Below are 23,921 nucleotides of genomic sequence, written 5' to 3'. Positions count from 1 at the left end.
TTCAGTTACTGAGATTAAAGAACCCAGCCTATTTTTCTCAGTATGTTACATAAAATCTTCCAAATTCTGTACCATATATACACTAAAATGAAAACCGCAGTCAACAAAATCTAAATTAATTGTATGGCATTTGATTTACAATTATGACAGTCACATAACACAGGTAATCAGATTAGACTTTCGCATTTGGTTAGTGCCACTTTTAATTGTTAATTTGGATAATAATCTCTATTTCAGCAAAATTATACAAAAGCCATTTTCACATATAACGATGAAATTTTACGGTGATTATTTGTAGATAACCTTATCAGGTTTTGATAGTGCTGCCAATTTTCATGCAGTTAATGGCTGCTTTTGCAGGTACATCCTATTTTAATTCTATGAAAAATTACCAGTACTATTTTCACAAGGTATTTAATGTTAAGCTGTGAAATTCTGAACACATTATGTTCCTGTTTTCCCAGACCCAAGCTAGTTAATGACCATACCCAAGCTGATTATAAACCAGACCCAAGCTAAACCAGACCCAAGATAATTATGAACTAGACCTAGAACCACACTCAAGCTAGTTACAAACCAGACCCAAGCTTGTTATGAACCAGACCAAGCTAATTACAAACCAGACCCAAGCTAACTATGAACCAGACCCAAACTAATCATGAACCAGACCCAAGCTAGTTAATGACCAGACCCAAGCTGATTATGAACCACACTCAAGCTAGTTATGAACCAGACCCAAGCTAGTTATGAAACAGACCAAGCTAATTACAAACCAGACCCTAGCTAATTACAAACCAGACCAAGCTAATTACAAACCAGACCCAAGCTAATCATGAACCAGACCCAAGCTAATCATGAACCAAACCCAAGTTAATTATTAACCAGACCCAAACTAATTATGAACCAGACTCAAACTAATTATGAACCAGACCCAAGCTAGTTATGAAACAGACCAAGCTAATTACAAACTGGACCCAAGCTAATTACAAACCAGACCAAGCTAATTGCAAACCAGACCCAAGCTAATTACAAACCAGACCCAAACTAATTATGAACCTGACCCAAGCTAATCATGAACCAGACCCAAACTAATTATGAACCAGACCCAAGCTAATTATGAACCAGACCCAAACTAATTATGAACCAGACCCAAACTAATTATGAAGCTTATGGAGGCATGTTTGAGAGGAGACAGCTGGGTCAGAAAGATTGGGACAGTAGAGTTTGAAGTTAGCTGGGGTTAAGATCAGTTTTGAAGTAGAAGATATAAGTGTATTCATTTATTGTTAGATAAATAGCTGTGTTATAGTGAATAAGGAATACAATTAATATATTTCTACAATGACTGATACCACAGGGATTAACATGCATGAACAATAAGGCCTCCTTGAACTTAGTGCTGTCCGAAGTGGAAAGAAAAAAGAGGATAAAATTATATTTTTGGTGGACTATGGGAAAAGCAAAAATCCAAAAAGAACTGACAAGACAGTATTGATTTGTGCCGATAAAATGGAGCTAAAACATTTAACAATAACACTCCAAACTTTTACAGATAAATAAACTTTGACTTTGAATGCTTGCATGAAACATTGGAGTAAACAGGTGAAACAGAGTTAGAAAATTTTAGATGCTTCCAGCACTGTCAAAGAAGCCAGGCAGCATACTGTTTTGAAGACTTTGATGGAAACAAAATGATCTTATGTACTTATAGAAAAATGGAAGGAAAGAGTTTGCAAGAAGGTTTGCAGAGAATGTATTTCTCTGAATTATTTCAAAGGAAAACAACTGAATGGTAAAAGTGTGGAAGATTACAGGAATGCAGCATCTGACCAGAATGAAAATGACAAACTGATAACTGAACACTTCACTCAAGGACTGAGGCCAGGACTAAAAATATTTGCTTTGATAAGTGATCAGGCATTCAGGATAGCAAAACATGAGGAATGTAATGAAAATTGTAATGGACCACAGTTGGTAAAAACCTTGAAACATGATGTTCAGAGTGAAAACAAGTGAAAGAGTCGAGTTTCAGGCAAGTGAAATTGCTTCTCTTAAACTCATCCTTCCCCATTTAGAGGTTGATAAGGAAGGGGCTGCAGAAGAAGTTTTATTGGACAGTGTCATAGAAAACACTGAAAGACAGTGTCCTGAATAATACATTGAATCATAGCCTTTACACTAAACTGGGACCCTATCTGAGAGGGCAACAGGGCTCTAGAAAGTCAATGAAATTCTACAAGACCTTCATCTAGAACCATGATCAGTGCCAGTGATTATTAACTCCATCAACCAGACACAATAACTACTCTTTAATGACACTAAAGGACTATTTATTTCTGGGACACTGTTTGGTCAGAAAGCCAACTTATGTCTTGATACAGGCAATGAGGTGTCAGGAGTGAGTGAAAGAATTTTGAACAATGTGATCAAACAAACCATTAAGTCTCAAGTGAGAACTTTGATCAAACAAACCATTAAGTCCCAAGAAATGTGATCCAACAAACCAATAAGTTCCAAGTAGCAACAGGTAATCTCTGGGCATTATCAGTGTTATCCTACATAACATCAGTCTTGGTAACGTTGAGTCATTTAGCGAAATATGTTATGTATATTTGATTTAATTATATCTGATTTAATATATAATTATTTCAATTTAATTGTTTGTTTATCAGTTTAAAATTTTTTTATTTTTCATTACATGCTATTGTAATATAAATTTAGTCACTGGAGATGATACTTCTTCCGAAAAATAGTTTGATCTTGACTGTTTGTTTTAGTAAACACCAGGTGTTGACCTAGATCCTGACCTTGATTCAAAATTAGTAGCAACCATATAAATAAGTACTATTTTTATTTTAAAATGATTGGTCATTGTCGAGGTCATGATGGGACTACTGATTTAAGATGTAAACAATTTTTTAAATTTTATTTCTTAGAGTAAAATGACTGGTTTTCATCAGGGCCACACTGGGTGTACGTGATTTTTAACAAGTAAATAATTTCAATGAGGTTCTGGAACACGATCACATGACACCCCTTTTGCATTTTTGAATATGATATAACCTTTGTTTTGGAGAAATAATCTCAATTGGGCTTTTTCTTTACACTGGAAAGTGACTGTTGTGCCGTTTGGAGTTATTACTTGGATTCAAAAGGATTAATTCTTTTTTTCCTGGAAAATATGTGTGCTCATATGAAATTCTTGAACAAAGACAGCTTGTGAATGGGACAAATTTTTGGCAATCTATGAAGTACACATTAACTTGGACCAGAGAACAATTAATTAGATTTATGGGGACAGGTGCGTATCAAATCTCCATACTGCCATGATCAGTAATGTCTTTTCGAGGGGAGAATTTTATTCTTAATTAAGCATTCGTTTATTTAGCCAACAGAAGACTGGTGGAGACACAAGCTAACTTTGATTCCATAGTGTAAATGTCAAAATTGAAAGATTCCAGGACACTGTTACTCAAACTACAAGGTCAAATTGACCCCAGATTTGGCGCCTAGTTATAAAAAGGCAGCAAATATATTTAATCCTGATTGGTTATGCTAAATAAGGGCGTGTTTCCCACACTAAATTTCCTAGTTTTAATATCACCACATCGAAAATTTTAATCAGTCTAAGCTTTTCTGCAAGAGAAAACAAGTGTAAGAAGAATCAGAGAGTAAATTTGTGAGAAATTCTCTTGTAAAACTGTTGTCGAATTTGGCAGTAGAAGCGAGGAATGCTGAAAGCTCAAAGGTATTTGTGACAATTCCATGTAATTTATGATGCCCATATATAATGCTTTGCTGAATTTATTTACTTATATTTGCATGAGTCTATTTGCTACATTCGTATATCAATTTGCTTTATGAAATATAACTGTGTTGAGTTTATGCATAGGAAGTCGTACATTAATCTATAGATAAGTTTGATGAATTGTTTGAATTATCATCTTGTTTGCATAAGAATTAGGTTCTAAGAATTTCATGCATTACATTAGCTAATATGAGTTGTGAGAATCCGTGTGAATTCACCGAATTTAGAAGATTTCATGTATGATTAATGTTGAGTGTGTATTGACTGAAATGATGTAGTAAGCCATATAATGTATCTCATTCATTCACTTGTGTAAAGTGAGGTTGGCTCGGAACCGTTATGCCTTGTGTGGTGTTAATGTGTGGTGTTAATGCATGATGAATTAGCTATTAAACTAACTAGGGTCATTACAGGACATGTGGAGCCAACTGAAAGCCTTAGCATCTGTTTAGCACTGATAGTAAGATCTGATAATGAGTGGGGGATAATGCAAGCTCCTGTTACCATAAACAACAGAAAATTTAGGTTGTCTCTATTTATATTTTTTTTGAAGGGAAAACTAGCTCGTGACCTATTAACTCTGAGACGTATCCTGTGACGTATCATCTCCGAGACGTATTCTGAGACATATCCTGTGACATATTATCTCTGAGATGTATTCTGAGACCTATTTTGAGATGTATTATCCTGAGATCCAGGTATCTGTGAATCTACGTACTATGCACAGAGTTGAGGATCGAAAGAGACAAAACAGAGGGAAGTTGAAGGAACAGCTACAGTGGAAGTGGAGTGAACTGGAGAAGCAGGTTATGCAATTGTACAAGGCATTGACTTCGATTGTTCACTAGATCCTATGATGAACTAATTCTATCAGTAAAACAGATCGGCTACTTTATTTAAATATATTTGTGTTTTGTAATTCAGTGAAAGTTTTATTTCTAGAAGCAGAGTATATTCCTGATATAATGAATTCTCACAGCTGTTTTATGTAATTGATTAAATTGATGTTTACATGTATGGGGGCTCATGTTGGTCTGTTCTATATCTCTGCTCAGATCTCTATCTATGGAAAACCATGCACAATATAAAGTATGGAGAAGTAAAATAACAAGTATGATTAAAAAAGCTAAAAAAACTTATTATCAATCATTGCTTGAAAACAAAAAGAGCAACACAAACTCCATTTGGAAAGTCTTCAATGAACTCACTGGAGGAATGCACAAAAAACAGACAAATAAAATTCACTCACTTCTGGTAAATGACACCATAGTCACTGATGAAACTGACATTGCAAATGTTTTCAATGACTTTTTCATCAACATTACCACAAAGTTAAAAGAACCAGTGATAGAAAACAACTTTAATGAACTGAAAAAGTTCTGCAGCAGCAAAATCTCTAAGGAGCTATATTTCTCTATCCCACCAGTGTCAAAAAACTTTGTTAAAAAATATCTCAGTGAACTTGATAGCAAGAAAGCTACAGGACTTGATCAGATTGGTCCACGACTCATTAAATCTTCTGCCTCTGCTATTGTAGATAGCATAACATTCATAATTAATTTAAGTATTGCAACCTCATCTGTCCCCAAAATATGGAAAACTGCAAAAGTAACTCCTATTCACAAATCTGGTTCTAAGGATGATGCTGATAACTACCGACCAATCTCAATACTACCAAACTTGTCAAAATTGATTGAAAAACATGTCCATGACTCATTCATGTCATATTTAACCAAACACTTGCTGTTACACCCTAATCAATCAGGCTTTAGACAGAACCATTCCTGTGAGACTACCTTGATCTCCCTAACTGATAAATGGCTTCAAGCACTTGACCAAGGTAGAATAATAGGAACTGTATTTGTAGATTTCAGGAAAGCTTTTGACATGGTGGATCATGAAATCCTTTTGAAGAAACTGAAAATCTACCAGTGTGATGAAAGAACAATTAGATGGTTTACTTCGTACTTAAATGAGAGAACACAACATATTTACATAAATAATGTTCTGTCTGAACCTGAAACAATTAGATATGGAGTACCACAAGGCTCAATTCTAGGTCCATTACTATTTATTTTATTTATTAATGACCTACCACTTTTACTAAGAGACTCAGTATCATCTACAGATCTCTATGCAGATGACACAACATTGTCAGACATCCAAAACACAAAGCATGAGCTCGAAATTTCTTTACAGACTGCACTAAACAAACTGGAAAACTGGTGCACATGTAATGGCATGGTGGTAAACACTGGTAAAACTAAAATATTACTTATCTCAACATGGCAAAGGACAAATCTTGATAGTGATGAACTATGTCTGACATGGAAGGATACAAATCTGCAAATGGTCTGTCATGATAGACTACTTGGTGTTCTGGTAGATAATAACCTATCATGGACTGAACATATCAAACATACCAGTAAAAAAGTCAATTCAAATTTATGGCTTCTCAGTAGGATAAGACATTTTCTCCCTGAAAGGCACAGAAAACTATTTTATAACAGTTACATACAAACCTATTTGGACTACTGTAGTACAGTATGGGGTAATTCAAATGATAAAACATAGCAAAGCTGGGACATCTTCAAAAAAGAGCATTTGGGCAAATATCAATCCAGAAAGAAAGCAAGGAAAGTTTAGCTGGTAGGTTAAAAATATTACCTATTAAAGACCAAATCTGCTTGAGTAAAGCCAAATTAATGTACAGGATATCTCATAATAGTGCTCCTGAATATTTACAATCACTATTCAAGTATAGGCTACCTGGTAATACTTCCCACCTGCAATCCATGTCTACCAAACAGTATAAAATTCCCAAACCAAATAAGGAGTTATTTAAAAAAAGTTTCCAATACTCTGGAACTCTGCTCTGGAATAGTATTCCAGTTGAGATTAGAAATGTCCACTCTATTTCCTTCTTCCAAACCCAATATATCCAGTGGCTTCAGAGATGCAGCTTAAGTAAATAAATTCCTTTGTATGCGGGCCTCAAGGTAGATTAGTTTTTAGCTAATTGTGTTACCCTCTTTAAATAAGGTCATTATTATTATTATTATTATCTACTCCACCTATAAGTTTCACCACTTATATTTATATTAACTCGAACCGGGCAATAACACTGAGGGCATTCAACCTCTAGATAATGAGAACCAAAATTAAGTGGACACCTTGAAAGAAGGTACAATCCACCAACCCACAAACCTCTTGCAAGAAGAGGGGACTTTGTGCAAGGTTTCTACAAAGTGGACTGTGGGTCGCTTACACAGCTCTTGTAAAAATTTATTCAGATTTCCAAAACTGGAGTGATATTTCTTGTTTCTACAAGGAACTGTAGACTTCAACACTACAGGTTACAGCATACGACATTGTCTTCCATATTGGATTCTTCATCGGGACTTGAACTTGAAATCATTAGAACATTTTGTTCGTGTATTATTCTTGGATTATTTTTGGATTTGATTCTTAAAACTGTAAATTCATATTTTTCATTGTTACAGAATTTTTCCAGGCAAATAAATTACTATATTTTTTCAAAACTTGTTCTTTTCGCTCTTTCTTGTGTTACTGTTTATTCAAGCCTAAACATGTACCATAAGAAATGTATGCTGCAAAAAATTTCAGCATGATGCAATAATTAGAATAGATATTTTCAGACTAATTAACTTTGTGCTTCATGTACTAGACAATTCAATCGAATGGAATAATATTAATGTGAAATCAGGTGAGAAGAAAACAAATCCCTAGAAATCTTGGCATGTGAACTTAATAAAAAACAATTTAAATACAATCCCATTCAGAATTGCTACTCTTGGGAAAAACTGACAATGAGGAATGTGGGAAGTTAGGAGTGATTGAGTCAAAACAAGACCTGATAGATATATACAGTGTAGTGTTGGCCAGAGTTCTAAGGTCAGTGAAAATGTGACTCTGAGACTATTAAATCCCAAACCAGTGAAACTCTACAAGAGCATGACAATTGGCAGGACAAGAGCATGATAATAGGCATGACAAGAGCATGACAATAGGCATGACAAGAGCATGACAATAGGCAGGACAAGAGCATGACAAGAGGCATGACAAGAGCATGACAATAGGCATGACAAGAGCATGACAATAGGCATGACAAGAGCATGACAATAGGCATGACAAGAGCATGATAATAGGCATGACAAGAGCATGATAATAGGCATGACAAGAGCATGACAATAGGCAGGACAAGAGCATGATAATAGGCATGACAAGAGCATGACAATAGGCAGGACAAGAGCATGACAGTAGGCAGGACAAGAGCATGACAATAGGCATGACAAGAACATGGCAATAGGCATGACAAGAGCATGATAATAGGCATGACAAGAGCATGACAATAGGCATGACAAGAGCATGATAATTGGCATGACAAGAGCATGACAATAGGCTCATATGAGTAAATTGCTGAAATATGTGAAAACACATCAAAGCAGCCACTGCCTGAAGAAAACATCCAGAAAGAAACAGCTGAACTTAATAACCAAGTCTCTGACAACAAATAGTCTGCAGAAAATACACAAACTTGATTACATATACAGTGATGTTTTTGCAAAATCTGGTGAGGATCTAGGAAGAAAAGACTTGGTGGACCTTACAGACACAAGGGATAGCCCATCAATTAACCCTAGACCATATGGAAATTAGAAATCAGGTGCTAGATCTATTAAATAAGGAAATAATATGACCTTCAAGCAGTGCTTGTTCAAGTCCTTTCATACTAGTCAAGAAACCAGACTGAAATATTGTTTCATGATTAACTATCGCTCTTTGAATTCCATGAATAAGAAGGAATTGTCTTTCTCCTCCCAGAAATTGGGGAAATGCTTTTAGCAATTATCAATACTTTACTTGTTTAGATTTTCATACCAGTTATAGAACAAGATAAAATTGCATTTTGTTTGCTTGGAAGACTTTCAACACAATGAGATTTGGACTGTGAATACTCCCAGAACCTTCCAACAACTTATGGGTCAAGTACTAGCAGGAATTTAGTGGAAATTTGTTCTGGTATACATTGATGATTTTATAATCTTTTCCTCCAACTTTGATGATTACATACTTCATTTGCAGGAAGTGTTTTGTGATACAAAAAAACAAATCTCAGTTAAAACTGGTCAAATGTACATTTTTCAAACGATAAGTCCAGTTTCTTGAATATGTTGTTACTAATGATGGAATTAAAGTTTCCAATGACAAAATTGAAGCCTGTAAACAAATGGACCTTTCATGCATTTATTGATATTATCTAATATTAATTCAAGATTGTGAAAAGGGTTTGCAAATATTGCACAACCACAGACCTGGCTTTTGAATAACGATGTAACCTGGAAGTGAAATAATAACTATTAACTGACCTTTAAAATTCTAAAAAATAAACTGACCACAGCTCCAGTGTTAGGTTATCCAGACTTTGCCAGAGTATTCACCCCGTATTGTGAGTTCTCGCTTTGTGGTGGGAGTTATTTTGGCCCAAAATTATAAAACAATATATCAAAAGAACAATATCATATCCTGGAAATAATTAAAGAAAAGTGAGAAAAAGTACTACATAACTGAAAGGGAAACACATGCAGTATTTTGAGGGATAGAAGCATTTAGACAATATCTGTATAGACACAAATTCATGGTAGTCCTTGCTCACTGTCTATTAAAATGGCTTATGGAATAAAAAGTCTGAGTAATAAACAAGCATGATGGGCCCTGCTCCTTCATGCAGGAAATAGGCATGTCAGTTCAGTACACTCAGTAGAAAGCCTTCTGAAAATGCATGTGGATATTTGAATGGAGAGGATAAAAAATGTGAGGTACAAATGAACAAATTACAGGACATTAAACCAGGCATACAACTAGAAAGAGTGAAACACAGGAGAAAATCCCAAATTTGAAATCCATTCAGTTTCTTGTGTGACAATACTAAATTACCCAAGAATACAATACACGCCTAAAAAGTAACTGATATGGCTCCTGATTATGAACTGATAAATGGTGTGTTACATCACATTTGGTCATTAGGGTCAAACAGAAGGCAGGCACATGTAAGAAAACAATTAATGACACCATACTTATTAACTGATGAAGTAATGCACTTGTGCCATGATGGCATAACTGTGGACATCTTGGATTCAATAAAAGACACAGAAAGGTGCAAAATAGGTTCTACTGGGTTAGTATGTTTAAGGACAGACATTTTGGTCAAATCCTGTGTAAACTGTGCCTGCAAGGGCAGGAAGCCAGAAAAAAAGTCACTCCTAATACTCATAGGTGGACCCTTTGACCGTGTCACCATCTATATTTTAGGCTTGTTAACATGAAGTGATTAAGGCAAAATATATATTATTATTTTTACAGACTATCTGAAAAAAGTGTACAGATCCATTTTCTGTGAAGAATGCTGATGCAAATACAATCAAAAGACTTTTCACTGAACACATTATGTGCTGTCAAGGGGCCAGCTGGTGCCTACATGGGAAAAAGTTTGCTGGTTGACTAGAATGACATATGTGTAACAGTTAATATCTAAAATGTGTTTACTGCAGTTTTTCACCCTGAAAATGATGGCCTTGCTAAGTAATTTAATGCCACACTAACAGATATTCTATTATTCTATGTCCAACCCAGAGACCCCAGAGACCAGTTCATTCCTTGTTTCTTTCTTGCCTATAATAGTAGCATTCAGGAGTAAACACAACAAGCATCTTTCTTCATGATGTATGCTTGGGGTGCTCATCTGCATATCAATGTGGATTCTCAGAGCTAACACAAACAATCAAATGTCCCTAATGCACTCAAGGCAAACAAACTATCAAACATCCCTAATGCACTCAAGTCAAGCAATCAAATATCCCTAATGCACTCAAGTCAAACAAGCTATCAAATGTCCCTAATGCACTCAAGTCAAAGAATCAAATATCACTAATGCACTCAAGTCAAACAAACTATCAAACATCCATAATGCACTCAAGTCAAGCAATCAAATATCCCTAATGCACTCAAGTCAAACAATCAAATGTCCTTAATGCACTCAAGTCAAACAATCAAATGTCCCTAATGTACTCAAGTCAAACAATCAAATGTCCCTAATGCACTCAAGTCAAACAAACAATCAAATGTACCTAATGCACTCAAGTCAAACAAACAATCAAATGTCTTTAATGCACTCAAGTCAAACAAGCTATCAAATGTCCCTAATGCACTCAAGTCAAACAATCAAATGTATTTAATGCACTGAAGTTAAACAATCAATTGTCCCTAATGCACTCAAGTCAAACAAACTATCAAATTAGCTCAAGAAAACATAATTTTCAAAGGATCAAAATACCAAAGAACTTGAATTCAAATGTGACAAATGTGGGGTATATTCACCAGCCAGTATGTCAGACCTCTCTACAAAATTGTTATACCTGTGGAGTATATTCACCAGCCAGTATGTCAGACCTCTCTACAAAATTGTTATACCTATGGAGTATATTCACCAGCCAGTATGTCAGACCTCTCTACAAAATTGTTATACCTGTGGGGTATATTCACCAGCCAGTATGTCAGACCTCTCTACAAAATTGTTATACCTGTGGGGTATATTCACCAGCCAGTATGTCAGACCTCTCTACAAAATTGTTATACCTGTGGAGTATATTCACCAGCCAGTATGTCAGACCTCTCTACAAAATTGTTATACCTGTGGAGTATATTCACCAGCCAGTATGTCTACAAAATTGTTATACCTGTGGAGTATATTCACCAGCCAGTATGTCAGACCTCTCTACAAAATTGTTATACCTGTGGAGTATATTCACCAGCCAGTATGTCAGACCTCTCTACAAAATTGTTATACCTGTGGAGTATATTCACCAGCCAGTATGTCAGACATCTCTACAAAATTGTTATACCTGTGGAGTATATTCACCAGCCAGTATGTCAGACCTCTCTACAAAATTGTTATACCTGTGGAGCAACCTGCACAGAATAATTGCAATAACATTATCAGATTTAGAGTTGAGCCAAGAAACAAACTAAACAAATTGTACAAGCAAATCGACTGAAACTGTTTATAGATCTGGTGGTAGCAAATGACAATTAAAATCACTAGAACAATGCAGACACTGAGACTTAGGGTAATTACAATTAAAATCACTAGGACAATGCAGACACTGAGACTTAGGGTAATTACAATTAAAATCACTAGGACAATGCAGACACTGAGACTTAGGGTAATTACAATTAAAATCACTAGGACAATGCAGACACTGAGACTTAGGGTAATTACAATTAAAATCACTAGGACAATGCAGACACTGAGACTTAGGGTAATTACAATTAAAATCACTAGGACAATGCAGACACTGAGACTTAGGGTAATTACAATTAAAATCACTAGGACAATGCAGACACTGAGATCTAGGGTAATTACAATTAAAATCACTAGGACAATGCAGACACTGAGACTTAGGGTAATTACAATTAAAATCACTAGGACAATGCAGACACTGAGACTTAGGGTAATTATGAAGAATCGGAAGATTCAGAAATTCTGGAAATACTTGACACTGTTTACGAATGTCAAAGGTGGGAGGTCAGAAACATGATATTTTGTCCATTGTAAAAATAATGTAAATGACACAGCCTGGGTAGACCCAGCATCTCAGCTTATCCAGTCCTCTGAGTATGAATATAATTGCCACAAACACAGCATTACCTGAACACATGATTTCATATGAATATATATTTGTCTTTGTTGTGTCATGTTTTTTTTGCTACAATTCTGTTATTATACTTCTTCAATATTTCTAGTGGTTTCTTTCTTTTACTATTCATGTCACACCCTATTCATAGGTCAGTGAACGAAATTCCAGACAATATCTGCAAACACTAACTCCATTTCTAATATTAACCCTAAAAAATAATATAGATGATCATGGCATCTGACACTTTTACACAGCAAATCAAAGTTTAATTGTAGAAAATAATGACCAATGCAACTCCAGTTATCAAGATACCCTAATTCTTCTCCTCTGGATATAGAGGGTTTTTGACTTGGTAAAATCAATACTGTATCCAAATGTGTACACATGTAGTTTTCCTGATGCTCCTGAAAACTACCCTCTAAAAAGATATGTTACACCAGTTTCATGGCTCCTTTGAGCTGTGCAGGATCCTGTCTAAATAAATCCATATTGTTACCATCTACACATGCAAATTTGAATAGAATAAACAATGAACACAAACATCTTATAATAAGAAATATATTGGCAAATAAAAAAATAATATACATAATAGATAAAAAGGTCTAACAAAGTCTATAAATGCAGGATATGCAGATAGCTATATTTGTATAAGACATACAGTCTAATGTGTCATGCAGCCTAATCTGATCCATTTCACAAGAATGATGCATGTATTTGGATCAAAAGCTTTGACTCTAATTGACCTTAAAAAATCCTACACATAATAGGGTCATAAAACAACCAATAATCTGATAAACTGAAGGCAGATTAGCTAGATTTAAGACTTTCGTTTTAACAATTATGGTTAGCAAATTGAATGGAACCTGATATTAACCAGTATCATATACACGTTTTTAAGTTGAATCCACCTGCAAATTTCACAGACCCAGATCTGATATCACAAAATGTGCCAGCAGATTTAGGTCACTGGAGCTTGATGGGAGCAATCAGTAGAACAAACAACATAGACCTGATCTGCTGGCACATTATGCAATGGTAGATTGGGGCCCATCCTGTTTGCCATTTTACGACTTATAAGTGAGTATATATGGAACATATTATTTTCAAGAATATGGAAGGTAACAAACAGACTGAAAAGGAAAGTTTCTGGAAGTACTTAAAAGAACCAAAGATTTCACAAGAATGATGCATGTATTTGGATCAAAAGCTTTGACTCTAAGTGACTTTAAAAAATCCTACACATAATAGGGTCATAAAACACTAATAATCTGATAAACTGAAGGCAGATTAGCAAGATTTAAGACTTTATTTTAACAGTAATGGGTAGCAAATTGAGTGGAACCTGATATAGTACCATAAATACATGCTTTTAAGTTGAGATGAACTACAAACAACAAAGATCCTGCTCTGCCATAGCATAATGCACCTGCCAATCAGGGTCTATTGTTTGTTCTACTTATTATTCATAGCATACTGCACAGATTCAGATCTGCCAATGCATAATGCACCAGCATATCTGGGTCTGTGCAATTTGCAGATGGACTCATAAGTGATTATATAGAGTATTGCAGCCTCCCATTGTGCTAATGTTAAACTTTTTTCCTGTATGATTAAACTTTACTGCCCCAAAACAATTTGCTTCCAAGCAATCAACTCCTGAGTTGCTTTGTACGTGCAGAAATTTCACAAGCTGTTTGGAAACAATCAGGTGTAAATCTCAAGCAAATTATGCATAACAAGTTCCAACATTCAGGTGGTAGTCAGCTTAATTCAATATTCCCTTTCCCAATGATTTTACTTTTTCTACTAGAACTATCTTTTTAATAATTTTGATTACAAAATGTATAACTAAGCCCTTGCCCAAACCCCAATCACTATAATTTATCAACTTTAAAGACCATAACTGACCCAGCATTCACCTGAAACTTTGGGATCAAATATCTCTGAGGCTTAATAATTAATACTATTGAAATAAAATTTTCAAATGGCTAAACATTTATGCTCTAAAATATTTCTGCATTTATTTTGAGAGCTTTTCCTTGAAGATGACTATTATTTTTTACATTAAATAAAATTCTAACTCTTTTACTTGAAAAGTTCTACAAGAGATGATATGCTTACAGATAAGAGCATGGTTTCCAAGATTCCTGTTGTTATTTTTTTTCTGACCTGACACAGGGTGAGTTTCTCTGAGATGCAGCTCCATATCCTAGATGAACAATTTCCTAAAATCATCCAAGCTAAATTTCAACAGACACTTAACACTAACAAACCTGCTTCAATGGGTGGGCAATTATTCATCCTGTATAAGATCAGCCCAACTTCAAATACCAAGAAGCGCCATTACATACTGTGCCAGCAGATCTGGGTCTGTGCAGCTGGTTAGGAGTAATCAAAAACAAACAACATAGATCCTGATCTGCAGGTGCATTATTTTATGACTTTGTTGTTTGCAGTTAGACTTGTCTTTTAAGGGAGTATATATGACAACTATTTACAATTTGCTTTACATTTGTCTTGTTGGGGGTGGGTGGGGTTGCTCTGTGAAGACTAGGCTTCTTCTTTTGAGACAAAGACCAGTTTCCCCCCCCACCTTCAATTAGAGAGAATAATCAGCTGAAAGTAAATCAGAATTCCTTTTTGTAAATTGTCCAGATGCTTTAGGTTGACTTGTTAAGGACCCACACCTAGAGTTGACAGATTCCTGATAACATTATCTAACTGTTAATATACTTCTCTAATAAAGCTGGCAACACTTGGCATGGCTATGTTAAACCTGTTGGGCTAGGTGATATTCTAGCCCCTTATGGATTTCGGACTAACTCTGACTGGCTGGAAATTGGCCCAGATATCAGCAAGAGAAGCAATCAAAGCTTGTGAGTGAAATGTTTACTCATCTGTTTAGGTGTATTTATTTTTTACAAAAACAAAAAAACAGTGTTTTATACAAGATCCCCTCCCCCCCCCCCGTCTTCCTCTCTGGTTGATCTACCACATCTCACAACAATACTTAATCAATTGAAGGCATGTGGAATGTTAACTGTAATAAAAATGCCCCACCCCCACTATGAATCAATTGCTCTAATATGGTTGCTGTGTTATTGTGGGCTTAGTGCCATTTTTCAGCACCTGATAGGCATACACAGCCAACTGTATATCTGGCAGAGGAAAAATACTGAAAGCTACTGGCAGACTTTCTCAGATACCCATATAGGCTGAAACTGAGACTCAAATCCACATAGACAGCAGTGAGACGGCAGTGATCAGCAATGGTTAGTGCCTTAGACCACTCTGCCACCCTGGGCCCCCAACAACCCAGAAACATGCATAATAATAAGAGTAAAGTATCATACTGACAGATCACTGTGACCTTAACAGCAGGTCATTGTTGTGATTAATATTTCCAATATAAATATGCCAATCAAATTTCATGGCTGCACACACTACAGTGTCTAAGGAACTGACTGACACACAAACTCTTATAATAATTACTAAAATGTGAAAAGTAGGTTGCTGGCTCCAACATGAATCATTTTTCAAAACCACACATAAAATGGTGTCAAAGAAGCAGAGCTAAATACAGTAACATAATGCTATCACCTCAGTGTAAAAAGCAGGTTACCTACACTGGACCACAGTACCCTCCACAGTGAATTGATCCATTAGGTTTCAGAACTGTACATACAACAGTGTAAGACAATCCAAGCTAAAAGCAAAACTTTATGTTGATGCCTATCATAATGACCACTGGAAAAATTATTCCTATGTTTCACCTATGCTTGGCAGGCAAGACAAAAGCTAGTTGTATAATAGGCTGACTAATCAAGTTTCTATATCTTGTGACAATCTTCAGTTTGACCTTGTGACAATCTTCAGTTTGACCTTGTAACCCCTACTGTACCTTGTGACCCCTACTGTACAAAAAACTGTAAGCTCCGATGGACTTTAAATACCAATGATTTCCAACTAAATAAAGATAATTGTTTAGGTCTTCATAAAATCCACTAATGGAGTAATTGGTGACTGTGCACAATTTCACCAGAAATAATTTCAAAGACTTAATCAGATAAACAAAAACATAAATACAGCACTAGTACAGTTCCATTTGAAACCTTAAAAGAAGATTCAAGCAAGCCTCTGCGATGTAAAGATATTGCTTTCCCAGTCTGTACAGTCTGGGTATCCCATGCTAGCAAACCTCTGGGATGGATAGATAATGCTTGTACAATCTGGGTATCTCATGCCAGCAAACCTGAGATGGATAGAGAATGCTTGTACAATCTGGGTATCTCATGCCAGCAAACCTGAGATGGATAGATAATGCTTGTACAATCTGGGTATCTCATGCCAGCAAACCTCTGGGATTGATAGATAATGCTTGTACAATCTGGTTATCTCATGCCAGCAAACCTCTGGGATGGATAGATAATGCTTGTACAATCTGGTTATCTCATGCCAGCAAACCTCTGGGATGGATAGATAATGCTTATACACTCTGGTTATCTCATGCCAGCAAACCTCTGGGATGGATAGATAATGCTTGTACAATCTGGGTATCTCATGCCAGCAAACCTCTGGGATGGATAGATAATGCTTGTACAATCTGGTTATCTCATGCCAGCAAACCTCTGGGATGGATAGATAATGCTTGTACAATCTGGTTATCTCATGCCAGCAAACCTCTGGGATGGATAGATAATGCTTGTACAATCTGGTTATCTCATGCCAGCAAACCTCTGGGATGGATAGATAATGCTTATACACTCTGGTTATCTCATGCCAGCAAACCTGAGATGGATAGATAATGCTTGTACAATCTGGGTATCTCATGCCAGCAAACCTGAGATGGAGAGATAATGCTTGTACAATCTGGGTATCCCATGCCAGCAAGCCTGAGATGGATAGATAATGCTTGTACAATCTGGGTATCCCGTGCCAGCCAATACCTAGGAAGATTATATTTAACAACATCCATACAGACATCTGGAGCAATGACAAGTATCAGATGAATTACCCCATTGCCCCTCAACAGTTTTTATTATCTCCAACCCAAAGGTTTTCTTATGAACACCATTATATATTAATTCAAACACCTTGCTTTTAAATTAGGCAATTAATTCCCATGATTAAATATAACCAAAGAGTTTAGTAAGGACATCTGCCAATATGATGAAGTGTTTAAACACACAACTGTACCAATTTACCTTCGGAAGCATTATTTGCATGGGATCTAAATCCTGGGGTCAAACTGACATCACTGCATTTTGAGTGCTAAAGGAAACTCACAGCATCACATGAAATAAAATCAGCTAGGGTTTGGTACTTGCAAATTCTTATGTATCCCATAATTTTGCAAATATATTACTGTAGAAGAATATGTTTAAACCAACCAAGAATTAGACATATTTTATTTGAAAAACAAAATCTTGATTTATGAATCCTGAGGACAGTTATTTAGCAGATACGTAAATCACTCTGCTTGTTAGCCATAAATAACTTGATTTAAATCCATAAATAACTTGATTTAAATTAAGACCTCAAACAAAATGGAGATCTGACGAGCATCAATAAAAGTTCATGTTCTGGTGACCTTTTAAATTCCCTGTCCATTTGTTTTTTGTAGCCAATCATATAAACCATTGCATTTCAGAATCACACTATCAATGATGTGTTCCGAATGACCCTTATAGTGGTGAGAAAACTCTGTGTGTGTGTGTGTGTGATTAGGATTTTTAACGTAGCTTTAACAAATTTTCAGTCATATCGCTAAGATGTCTGCAGTGTGGCAGTTTAAAGTGACGTCTACCACTGGGGCATCATGCCGCAGACATGTAGCATGATGTCCCACCCAGTCAAATTATCCTGACACCAGGCTGACCAGTCCTAACACTAACCTCTTAATGCTGAACGCCTAGCAAGGCAGCTGTTAGTACCATTTTTGTAAGTCTTTGGTATGACTCAGCCTGGGTTTGAACCCACAACCTCCTATTTCCGAGACGGAAGCTCTAACCAATAGGCCAAGAAAACTGTTATTTGATTGATGAAATGAATGGTGAACAGAGCATGATATTTTATCATTACTGGTCAGGTCTACTTACTGAAAAGTAGACACTTGATTTTAATCACATTAAGTCACAAACGGCCAAACCATGAGATAATGAAAAACAAGAAGCTGTAATTATGTTTTACACTGAAAAAGGAACATTGAAAATTTATCAGCAATAAAATATTAATTTCAATGACATCAAAATTTGGGATTTAGGGTTTGTTCAAATGTCTTAATTTTAAGAACTCTACTTTTAATTGTCACCGAAAATCCATTATACTGACATTCTATTATCCCCCAATATATACAAACATACATGACAGAACCATGAACAGTGCATACCCTGGACTGTCGCTAAACTGTTGATTTTGCCCACAGTCAGGCTCTGTATTTATTGAATAATCAACAGTTTAAAAACATATAGACCATGATCCATCTGCACAAGATTCAAGTTTATACCTCTCACGCAAAATCTTGTAAAATAAAGTCAAACCCTGTATGAATGAACTGAAATGGTCAAAAAAGTTATTCTCCACCACCATTTATGTCAGAAGAAAAAAGGCAGATAACAATTTATTGGTCTAAAACTTAAAGAGTATCCATGATAGTAGGAAGGCAGAATCAAAAGTGTCCATGATAGACAAGTGGCAAGCATACTAAATCAATCACAAAGGGGACAAATTTCAGTCCTTGTGTACTGGACGCTGCATTTGGGCAGCAGTCAATATAATCAGTTCCCAGAACCTAATGATGGACTCAATTGCCATGAAGCATTTTAATTTTCTAAATTACAAGAAATTTAGAAATAACAATTTAATCCAGAAAATTTTAGTTTCATGAATTTTCTTTCCTTTCTTTTTTTCTGCTCCAAAATTATGGGCTAAAAGTTTATCTACCAATTACTCATGCAAAATTCTCTGCTGATGAAATGTGATTGTGACTGTGGGCATGAGTAAATCAAGCTAATCAATTTTCTACAACCTTTGAAGACATTATGATACAATCTGACTTCTTAGTTTACATATTGAAAATTACAATGCACTTGAGGCATGCAACGAAGTGAAACAATAACATCAAGTTGTGTCAAGGTAGTCTCCAAAAGGTGCATATAAATGGGGCTGCATGGCAGGTCACACAAACATTCAATGCAAGAACACCTTCTCAACACTGATCGTTATCAAGGAATATCTGAGAAGATGAGATGACAGCTAAATTTAAGAGAATGTGAAGAAAGAAACCCTGGATTGCTATGAATTTACACCTCAAACAAAATTAAACCCTATCAAATAACACATGCATAAATGTATAATACAGAACATTTTTGGCTATAATCTAAAAGATACCTGTCCTATGGTAAAGATATATGCATTGTGGACACATTTATCTATGTTGCACAACAAGTGCTGTCTGCATTTATTACAAAGAGTACATTAAAATATGTAGAACTTGATGACATTAGAGCTCCAGAAGTACAAAGTTACCCATATACAAAAGTGTAATGTCACATAATAATCAAAACTGAGTTGAAAGTACATTTTAAAATATCTGCATGGGGGAAAATTAAAAAACGAGATAAATTAGGCCAAATAATATAAAAGTTAGAAATAAATTTACAGAAAATTATCACCTTTTAAATTTCCTTTTCTATTTCTGTAAAAAATTAATTGTTTACTGATTTAAAATACACAACCAAAGAAGTATCAGCTTAACAGCAGACAATTTTACTGATAACTTTTTTAAAATTCAAATCAGTGAATACAATTCCAAAGACTTGGTATTAACATAATCTACTTACCAGAATCACAAACATACAAAGAATTTCCTTCCAAAAATGTATCTCCATGTTGATGAAAAGTGAGATATCTAATCCAGCTTAACAACTATGCATTATTTCCCAGCCATATATCCTCCAATTACATTTTATGAATGAGTGAAAGCTCTTGTAAGAGTAGCACCCAATGTGAATTCTTTGCCAGTAGGGACTGAAGTTTCACCACTAGCAGCCAGTGCATCGACTTACACTGTCTTGTGTGAGAGCAAAAAGACAAATACTGAAGTATAGGTAAGTATGCAATCCAGTCTATATTCAACAAGTAAGGATCAGAGAGGACAGTCGTAGCTCTAGCTGTGTAAGGACACTTAACCACACTGGGTGTCAGTCAGTTAGTCACTACGCCAGTTCTTCAGGGGTACTATACTGATGAATGCTCTAAACTTAGTCCAGGTAGGTATATCTATAGGTAAGTAAAGGTAAAAGAGTGGCAGGTAGTCCTGACTGTTAAACTAACTCCAAGATTCCAAACAGGTTATCAAGAACTGGAAATTAATACTTTCATACGGTAATTCTTCTTTCCCAATCCCCCTTATCTACCTGTTTGTATGTCCACCATGACTGGTGCACATGTGCTCTGAATGACAGTTTGAAATAAAAATTATAGGAATCTAAAATACTGAACATGTACATTTGAAGTACATGTAGTTAGAAATATACCTATGTAATTGAAAGGTAAGACAATTTGTTGTTGAGTACCATATATACGCATTTACAAGTCCAATTGCAAGCTGCACAGACACAGATCTGCCAGTGCATAATGTGCAAGCAGATCTGGGTCTGTGCAGTTCATTAAGAGTAATCAATAGAACAAACAGCATAGAGCCTGATCTGCAGGTGCATTATGCTATGGCAGATCAGGGTCTTTGTTTTTTGCAGTCTGACTTGACTTATAAGTGAATAAATACAGCAGGAAGATAGCATTATAGGACACTAATGTGAGGATAGGAGTCCAAGTGAAACACATACTAACAGAATAATGAAATATAATATTTCAACTAAACTATTTGCTTTAGCTTGCAAAAAAATAATTATATATCCAAAATAATAAGGCTGCTCAGGCTGACCATATGTGGACATTTTCTCAGATTATACAGTTCTTCCATCAAAGTTGTGAATATAAAGACTAGAGCTGGGCACTGTGAACAATTTTGTACCATGGCATTTCTCAACGTACCATAATATGTACCATGGTATACAGTAATTATATTAGGGACCAACAATTCAATGCCCTGGGGCCGGGGCCTGACATTTTTTTCTTTAATTCCTTCTGTCAATAATTGGACAAAATGTCTTGCTCTGATTTGCAGCAAAATAACACCATATTATATCCATGACATTATTAGAAAAGAGTTATCTTGAGATAGAAGAACAATTTCAGCTCAAAAGAAAATCACATCGATAATTAAGATAATTAAATGGACAGTATGGTAATGCAGATGAATTTGCTGTATGTATGCCAATTGTTGTACTAGTTCCAACCTAACAGCTTTAAATAAAGTGGGATGATTAAGCATACACTATAGCTGATACAGTTTGACCCTACTATAAACATTGTGGTTGGGGTGCATGGAACATGACCATATTATAGACTTAACTATGTTATAATCAACCAAGTCAGTTAGCAGAAAAAAATGATGCCTGTATTTAAAAACTGCTGGGGGAAGGGGGGAGGTAATATAAACTCACACAAAATTGTGCTTTTGATTAAATAAAGACAAACTAATCTGAAATACACTTGTATATTGACAGCCTACACTGTGTAGTACAATCCATTATCCATTAGACACTGTACATGTATATAAAAAGTCCATGAATTCGTGTACAGATCACATGTTATAAAATTCAAGCATAAGTCACGTCCAATTGGAAAACACAAATAGCAATACAAAATGTTTGTAGTCCTAGTATGATCTATACATGGTTAACACTAAACAATTCACTACAATATCAGCAACTGTAGCACATGGCTTTAGTTTTTCACATGCTACATGTACATGTACTTAACTTGACCTAGATTTGGTCAGCTGGAGACAGCTATTGTCTTGCTAAGGCTACCCAGGAGATGAGACAATTCCTAAGAAAATAAAAACGTGAACAAATTAACAAGTTTAACAAACATCTTTGCATGATAACCCATCTTTAATTAACTTGATGGCCAGATATTTATGGTTTCAAAAGATTAGAAATTTAATTTATGTTGTATGCTGCCACTGGTAGTGACCGCAAGCAAAGTTTTTTCCTGCAAAAAGGAAAATTTGATGGAACAATAAATGTGTTCTAGTCACTTTGGAAAATGCAACAATCCATCACATTCTATTGGGTTTTTTAAGTTTGGTGCTAACTTCCTTTCATGAAAGGTTCTTTTGTTTTTAGTGAAGATTACAGTCAGCATTCTTTGATGAAGGTTGCATGTGTTATTGAAGTCACCGTATTAAAAGAAAGCTTTGGAGGACCAAACAAATGCCTGCATCTTATTGCGGTGAAAAAATCAAATCCTTGTAGAGAATTGATTATGACTGATATTTTTTATTTGCTTAATATTTATACAGAATAATTGGTACTTCAAAGGTAATCAGTTTTATTTGAAGCTTCAGCAAAACTGTTTATGCTGGGTACATTAAAAAAATGGAATTAGCCGTCGTTTGGTCAATTGTATCATTGGTGCAGTTACTGTTCCTGTTCTGCCTTCAAAGGTTGGTTGATTGTAGGCAGACCTGTTATCATGACTACCAGTACAGGATCAACCAACAAATATATTTCCATAGTTTTTGGGGGGACATTTCTGGAAGCTGCCTTCCTCACATGCTTCAGAAATTTAAAAAAGGTCCATATATGGTTGATATATAGGTATTCTGTTCTGACAAGGATTAAAGCAGAAAATATGAGGTTTTCTGAAGGGTTTAATTCTATAAGTGAAAAGAAGAGGAATTTTACTTACCATCCACATACATATGTCAGTCTAAATAAATTAATTAACAGCAAGTCTGACACTATTTTGCCCAAAAGATCCATGAGATAGTGCCAGGGTCATCCAGTTGATCTCCACTACCAAAAATGACAAAAACACAACAAAATGTGGAGATCTCAGAGCGTACAGTACTCAGGCCAGATGTCAGAATAAGTGGATTATGATTTAACAATGTACCGTTAAGATGATTTGTCAATATGAACAATGAATTTGTTTATGTAACAATAGATAGATTCCAGTACATTCTGCATCGAGTTTGCACCTTCTATTCATGGTGCCTCTGAATTTCTCCACTCCAAAACTATGATTGCATACACAAGTTTAGGCAGCCAACAATGTCGCAAAATAATTGCCAGAGGGTGCATTTTGTTGCCAATAAGGAATAAATTCACAATCTGCGACATTGATAAAGCCCAGCATGATCCCAGAATAATCTTTTTACACATTACATTTCATACTTTTAAGAACAAAAATCTAATTTTTTTGTGTACAAGAAAAATACATATGAAATTTCTGGAGCCATGTCATGATCATGTTATATCCAAAAC

The 23,921-nt window shown here is 35.5% G+C and overlaps 1 protein-coding gene across 1 annotated transcript in view; it reads right to left on the bottom strand.

Moving 5' to 3' along the window:
• Positions 1-20,622, bottom strand: part of LOC149800640 (thrombospondin type-1 domain-containing protein 4-like) — a 316,301-nt gene extending 295,679 nt beyond the window's left edge. Inside the window, exon 1 of the mRNA XM_089954650.1 lies at positions 20,367-20,622. Coding sequence (XP_089810776.1) covers positions 20,367-20,414 — 48 coding nt within the window. The 5' untranslated portion in view covers positions 20,415-20,622. The remainder of the gene's footprint in view (positions 1-20,366) is intronic.
• Between the last annotated feature and the right edge of the window lie 3,299 nt (positions 20,623-23,921).

Source organism: Sinohyriopsis cumingii, chromosome 4 (assembly GCF_028554795.1).
Source record: "Sinohyriopsis cumingii isolate HCF-2022 chromosome 4, ASM2855479v2, whole genome shotgun sequence".
Classification (NCBI taxonomy): Eukaryota; Metazoa; Mollusca; class Bivalvia; order Unionida; family Unionidae; genus Sinohyriopsis; species Sinohyriopsis cumingii.
This window is presented reverse-complemented; position numbering and strand designations above follow the sequence as displayed.